This window comes from Callospermophilus lateralis, chromosome X (genome assembly GCF_048772815.1).
Source record: "Callospermophilus lateralis isolate mCalLat2 chromosome X, mCalLat2.hap1, whole genome shotgun sequence".
Classification (NCBI taxonomy): Eukaryota; Metazoa; Chordata; class Mammalia; order Rodentia; family Sciuridae; genus Callospermophilus; species Callospermophilus lateralis.
In genome coordinates, this window is record NC_135325.1 from 46,756,912 (window position 1) to 46,764,354 (window position 7,443).

At 35.4% G+C, this 7,443-nt stretch overlaps 1 protein-coding gene across 1 annotated transcript in view; it reads left to right on the plus strand.

Annotated features, from left to right (window-relative positions):
• The window catches only part of Magt1 (magnesium transporter 1), a 39,948-nt gene extending 32,968 nt beyond the window's left edge, over positions 1-6,980 (plus strand). Inside the window, exons 9-10 of the mRNA XM_077106894.1 lie at positions 994-1,084; positions 3,430-6,980. Of these exons, the coding sequence (XP_076963009.1) occupies positions 994-1,084; positions 3,430-3,445 (107 nt within the window). The 3' untranslated portion in view covers positions 3,446-6,980. The remainder of the gene's footprint in view (positions 1-993; positions 1,085-3,429) is intronic.
• The last annotated feature ends 463 nt before the right edge of the window (positions 6,981-7,443 follow it).

Here is a 7,443-nt window from a genome sequence, read left to right on the forward strand (position 1 = left end):
AATCTTATCAGCATTAGTTTATCTCATTAAAATACACACACATATATACACACACTTGCTAATCAGATAAGGAGGAAATGTTGTATTGTTTTGTACTTAGATTATTATGAAGTTGAATATTTTCTTAAATATTTATTTATTTGTGTTTTCCCTTTTGTAAATTATCTTTTTTGTCCTTTGCCACTTGTCAGCCTCCCAAGTCGCTGGGATTATATGTGTGTAACACTATACCTGGATGGTTTGTGTGGACTTTTTATGCATTCGAATATTCACACATGGTCATTTCTTGCAGAAAGTTGCTAACAGTGTAATTTATAATGAAATATGCATATCCATCTTTTTTTTTTTTGTAGTACCAGTGATTGAACCCAGGTTCTCATGCATGCTAGGCAAGCATTCTTCAAATGAGCCACATGCCCAGCCCAGCAGTTTTCTTTTATGATTAAAAAGTTAATTGTCTGTAATACCAGTGACTCAGGAGGCTGAGGCAGAAGGATCAGGAGTTCAAAGCCAGCCTCAGCAATGGCGAGGCACTGAGCAACTCAGTGAGACCCTGTCTCTAAATAAATTATAAAATAGGTCTGGGGATGTGGCTCAGTGATCGAGTGCCCCTGAGTTCAATCCCCAGTACCAAAAAAAAAAAAAAAAAAAAAAAGCTAAAGAAAATTTTAAAAGTTAATTGTCACCAGGCATGGTGGTGCATGCCTGTAGTCCAAGCTACTTGAGAGGCTAAGGCAGAAGGATTGCACATTCCAGGCCAGCCTCACAATCCTGGCAATACCCTGTTTAAAAAAAACTAAAACTAAAAAGTCTGGGAATGTAGTTCAGTGGTAGAGTGCCCTGGGACCAGTCCCCAATACAAAAAAATGGGCATGAAAACTGAGAAAGTTCTTAGTAAATTGTAGCCCATTTTACTTTGGAAGTGTGGCTAAGATTTATGACCTGGTTATTTATGATGTTTATCCTGACCATTTTACTCTTGTTTTTTTGTAGTAATGTGTATGGCTGGTATTGGACTTGTTGTGTTATTCTTCAGTTGGATGTTGTCTATTTTCAGATCTAAATATCATGGATATCCATACAGGTATGATTCTTACTCTGGATTTACATAGTAATTACCTATATTTAACAATAACTAGAGTTGATGTTGCTTTATTTTGTGTGTGTGTGTGTGTGTGTGTGTGTGTGCGCCCGTTGAAAATAAATGGCTTCTAAAGGAAAGATAGTTTTAATTTAGATATGTTCATATAAAAGTTAATTTGAAGGGCTGGAGCTGTAGCTCAGTGGTAGAGCACTTGCCTACCATGTGTAAGGCACATAAAAATAAACAAATAAAATAAAGGCATTCTGTCCATCTACAACTACCAAAAAAGTTAATTTTAAATAATTATGGTATAATGGACAATATTAGTATGTGGTTTTGTTTTTGTTTTTTGTTTTTGTTTTGTTTTTTGTACCTCAGGGGCACTGGATCACTGAGCCACATCCTTAGCCCTATTTTGTGTTTTATTTGGAGACAGGGTTTCACTGAGTTGCTTAGTGCCTCACAGTTTTGCTGAACCTGGCTTTGTACTTGAAATCCTCCTGTCTCAGCCTCCCCAGCTGCAGGATTACAGGCTGTGCCACCGCGCCCAGCAGTATGTGATTTTTCAGGAACACTTTTTAGGATTACTCTGACATCATCTAATTTAATCTAAAAAATCTATATAACATGAAATAATTAAACCTTTTAGACCATATATATTTATATAGTTCTTTGCATATTGTGTTTGTTTTGTTTCTTTTTCAGAAAGAAATTCTTTTAATGATTTTAAAAACTGCTCCTCACTTCTTTTCAAGGCTAATTCAAATGGTTATTGATTAGAAGCTAGTCTTTTGAGCCAGATGTGGTGGTGCACATCTGTAATCCCAGTGGCTTGGGAAGCTGAGGCAGGAGGATCATGAGTTCAAAGCCAGTCTCAGCAAATTCGAGGTACTAAGCAGCTCAGTGAGACCCTGTCTCTAAATATACAAAATGGGGCTGGGGATGTGGCTCAGTGGTCAATTGCACCTGAGTTTAATCCCTGGTACCAAAAAAAAAAAAAAGAAGAAGTTAGTTTGTTGAGAGTATAAGAGTGTTTAGGAAGGTCTATTTAAGCTGGACCCAGTTGCTCAAGCCTGTAGACCAAGCTACTGTGGGGGTTAAGGCAAGATAATCACTTGAGCCCCAGAATTTGGGGCCAACCTGGGCAACATAGCAAGACACTTTCTCTATAAAAAGAAAAAAAAAGTCCTAATCAGTTTGAGATGTTGCTAGAGATCCCTAAGGCTCAGGGAGAAAATTGTTCTGGTTGCATGTTCTTGATTTTACTACATTAATAGGCAAGAGAAATATTATCTACATAATGGGGCATGCTGTGAGTTATTTTTATAATCAGAGTGTCAGTTAATGTAATTTATATTTCTTAAAATCTATTATCTATTTTATAAAAGATTATGAACACTAAAAGTATATAAATTCATCCTTCGAGATGCAAATTTGTTCCTCTGTGTGGGCTGCGGTGGTGTTCGGGATCAAATCATAACTTCTTACATGCTAGGCAAGCGCTCTATGGACTGAGCTACACCGCCATCTACTCTTCACATATATTTGTTTTTTTAAACTCCAAATTTTAAACCTAATTTTGAAAAAATCCTAGTTGACTTATATTGTAGCATTGTTAGCTTTTGATCATTGTACAACATCAATTAATCTTGTATTTTTCTTTTTGTGCGATTTTTTTTCTTTTACACTACTGGGGATTGAGCCCAGGGGTTCTCTACCACTGAGCTATATCTTCAGCTCTTTAATTTTTTTCTTTTTCATTTTGAGACACGATGTCTCACTGATTTGCTCAGGTTGGCCCAAAACTTGCAGTCTCTTGTGTCAACCTTCCAAGTAGCTGAATTTACAGGCATGTACCTTTGTGCACAGCTTTTTTGTGAACTTATTTAATTTTTAAACCAGAAAACTCCTAAAAACCTCAATTCTTGACTTATAATCTTCTAAATTTATGCTTATTCTTGTGTGTGTGTGTGTGTGTGTGTGTGTATGTGTGTGTGTGTGTGTTTAAATGACTTCTCCTTTGGAGAAAACTAATTCAGATGCAAGGGTGATTTTGCTGAGACTTCTAACAATTGGCAAGTATTTGATTACTGGGGTTACTTCAACTATTAATTATTGTTTCTTTTGAGGATCTCCTGAATAGAAGAACTTGTGGTTATGTCTATTTTCTTTTGTCATAAGACTACCTGATCTCTCATTTTTTTCTCACTTTTTGTAATTGGTACTCAGATACAATTCCCAAAATGTTCTTTGATCTGCTAAAATCAACATATTGTATATTTGTTAGAAGTAAAGTTTTTTTTTTCTTTCAGAGACTAATAGATTGGTATACGTTTTTGTTTCAGCTTTCTGATGAGTTGAGAAGGATTCCAGAGATATGTAAACACTGCAGTAATGGAAATTGAAAAATAAGAAATGTGTGTGTTTGAAAAGAAGAATGCAACTTGTGTATTCTGTATTACCTCTTGTTTTCATGTGATTTAAATAGTTAATCATTTAACCAAAGAAGATGTGTAGTGCCTTAACAATCAATTTCTTGTCAAAATCATGAAGTATTTGGAAATTATTCTCCTCTTAACCTTTTCTTCCAAGTGAATTTTGTGGAATTTTTAATTTTGTAGAATTAATTACATTATAAAAATTTAAAACTACTACTTCATTTAATTAGAAGAAAGCTCAAAACTACTTTAGCTGCTTTTGGTTACTTTTGGTCATCTGGTTTTATATTCTCTTATTCAAAGATGGGGAATGAAAGTTGGGACCAGGTATTCCCACAGAGGCCTGTTAAAGATAATCTGCATCAGGAAGCCATTCTTAGCTTTTCCATATTTGCATGGATGTGTATATTTTACAAACACTTATTTCTGGGTCAAGAAATCATGTGTATGGGGCTAGGATGGTGGCTCAGTGGTAGAGTGCTTACCTGGCATGTGTGAGGCACTGGGTTCAATTCTCAGCACTGCATATAAGTAAATAAAATGAAGGTCCATTGACAACTGAAAAAAATATGTATATATATATAAAAGAAATGGTATGTGCTACATGGTATAGTGAAAATGCAACACGATTCTTCAGCATACAGGTCTAGCTTTTAGAAAGACCAGTCTTCCTCACATCTTTCCTACTGAAATACAATGCTATCTATGCTTCTTGACAGCTGTAGACATTAAAAAGTATCTCTAAATACAGGATTGTGATTTCTATATGAGTATGGTGTTAACTACCTTGTATTTGGAAGGATTTAAGATTCATTTTATCTCCCTAGTTTTATGTAAGCTGGTCCATCTCTAATAACAATATAGTTTAGTGATAAAAATCTGTGTAATTTATAACATGGTCTAAAATGTTTTTGTAGGTTAGAAATTGTCCATTTATTTCATTTTTACCTAATAGAAAAATAGGTTCAGTTGTATTTAGAAAAAGGGCTCCCTTAGAATGGGAAAAGAAAATTATGAAATATTGAATTGTTGCCTGTATGTAGAAATTGTTTTGTGAGAGCTGTTCTGTTTTTGTTATTATTTTAGTCTTTATTCTCCTCCTTTAAGTAAACAAACAAAGCTAGCATGGTAGCATGTGCCTGTCTCAGTCTGAGGCTGAGGTGGGAAGATTATTTGAGTCAAAACATTCAAGGGCAGCCTGGACAAGATAGTGAGTCCCCATCTCAAAAAAAAAAAAAAAAAATGTAAAACAACAACAACAGAGTACAGCTTCCTAGTTTGAAGGGTTTTGTTTGATTTTTGTCTTTTTTTTCTACAGTAGAAATAATCATATGTGCTAACCAAATTTCTGTAAGTTATATTTTTGTAACTATCATTATATATCTAACTATAACCCCCCATACTTATGAAGAATAACCTAAAATGCCACCATTATGAAAGTTTGAGAATTGTAATTTTAACGAAATCGTGGCAGTATTACATTAAGAAGATACTGTGAGCCAGGAACGGTGGCACACGCCTGTAATCCCAGCAGCTCAGGAGGCTGAGACAGGAGTATTGCCAAGTTCAAAGCCAGCCTCAGCAATAACGAGGTGCTAAGCAACTCAATGAGACCCTGTCTCTAAATAAAATACAAAATAGGGCTGGGGATGTGGCTTGGTGGTTGAGTGCCCCTGAGTTCAATCCTTAATTAAAAAAAGAAGAAGAAGAAGAAGATAGAGTGGCTGCCTCCTGCTATTTACTCTCTAACATGGTCTAAAAGTCTTATATAACAGGCTGAGCACAGTGACTCATGCCTCTAGTCTCAGCATCTGGAGAAGCTGATGCAGGATGTTTGCAAGTTTGAAGCTAGCCTGGACAACCTAGTGAGATCCTATCTCAAAAAAAAAAAAAAGGGCTGCGGATGTAGCTCAGTGATAAAGCACCCCTGGGTTCAATCCCTGTTACCCCCACCCACCTCTCGCCACACACACAAAGAATTACAGAGTCTTATGAAAGGAGATGGCTATAATTGCCTCTGAAGAAAGGCTTCATGTGAGTTTTTGTTTTTATTTTGTTAGTAGATTTGATGGGTGCAGGAGGATACTGATGATCCCCCCCCCCCATACTCTTTAATGGAACCACTTTTTAGTTAATTACTTCCCTGTAAATTGGTGGTTCTGGATTCCTTATCTGCTATTCTTGTACTTGTCTCAGGCCAAATAAATTTATGCTGTGATTCTTATAAGACTTGTATGAAGTTGCCCTAATTTTCACAGATTGACCAGGGGAATACTACTGCCATATGATCTGTATTGCTCCAGATAATTTGCCATGGTCATTGAAATAATGACAGTTTTTTTGTATTTCTTTTGTCTCCCTCTAAGAGCACATTCTCCTCTAAGGAGAAAGCATTCTGTCTAAAATATGTGGAAAGCAGATTTGCTACACTTAAAGTAGTGTTCCTTTTGTGGAAATTTTGAAATTAGCTTTCATCTGAAGTGCCTTAAGTAGACTCTTAATTTTCCTAGTAATGGTTTAAATATAATTTGTTATTCATTTTAAAGATAGTATTAAAATGACACATGGGCAACCCTCTTGGGACCCCTCCCTTGTAGGAGCTCTATTCTCTGTGTTTCAAAGATAAATTCTGTTACTTTACTCGTAAAAAAAAATTAAAATGACACATTATAGTGGCAAAAATAACCAAATGTCTGGTTGTTTACTTTTTTACCATATCAATAAACTCTTACAATCTAAATTTTGAGTTTTTGATTACTGGCTAAAGAGGGATCAATTTAAACACTAAAGGAAGCCAGTCATGGTGGTACAAACTGACCCTGGGGGCTGAGGCAGGAAGATTGCAAGTTGGAGGCCAGCCTCAGCAATTTAATGAGACCCTGTCTCAAAATGATAAAACAGGACTGGGAATATAGTTCAATGGTAGAATGTCCTAGGGTTCAATCATCTGTCCCCAAATAAAATAAAACTCTAAAGAATAATTGTAAAATTAGAATATTCCATTTTGAAATTACAATTAACTTAGAATTTTATTCTCCTTAGTGATAGTGCATTTGATAGCACAATTTCCTTAAATATTTCTCAACTGAGATACATTCTAGGAATGCATACATGGACCTTTATAATGTGACCCATTAGATGAGTAGACAAATGGTTGTTTTCGATACATGATTTACTTTTTGTCCCTGTCCATGGACACCACTCCTTAACTAGATAATTCTCTTTTGATAGAAAAAAAATAGATTTGAAAGTGTTTCCCTTGCAGATTATCAAGTTATATGAGACTGGACAAGAATATATTTGCAAATGTGAAGTAGAAACACCAAAAGAAATAAACAGATCTGACTTTTAGTCTGTTCTATCTCTGTCTAGTTCTATGACCATAGGCAAGTCACTTGAACTTCTCTGGATGTATTTCTTTATCCTAAGAAATGTGTGGAATAAATCATTTCTGTGTACTTTCCTGCTCTATTGTTCTATTTTGTAAACTATTTAAAAATGTGTTTAAATTTGAAAGATACAATGTTGATACCCAATTTGGTGTTGAATTAAATCAGTTGAAATATAGGATGCTCTGTAGTGAGATTTCTGAAAAAGCTGTGAAATGCCAATGGAGATCATTATAACTACAAATCAGTTAATAATATGCATTGAAATTTTCTTTTAAGAATACACTTTGGCCAGGCACTGTGACACATGCTTTAATCCCAGCGGCTCCAGAGGCTGAGGCAGGAGGATTGCAAATTCAAAGCCAGCCTCAGCAATTTAATGAGGCACTTAGCAACTCAGTGAGACCCTGTCTCTAAATAAAATATAAAAAAGGGCTGGGAATGTGGCTCAGTAGTTGAGCACCCCTGGGTTCAATCCTCAATATCAAAAACTAAAAAAAAGAGAGAAAAGAATACACTTAGAATCAATATA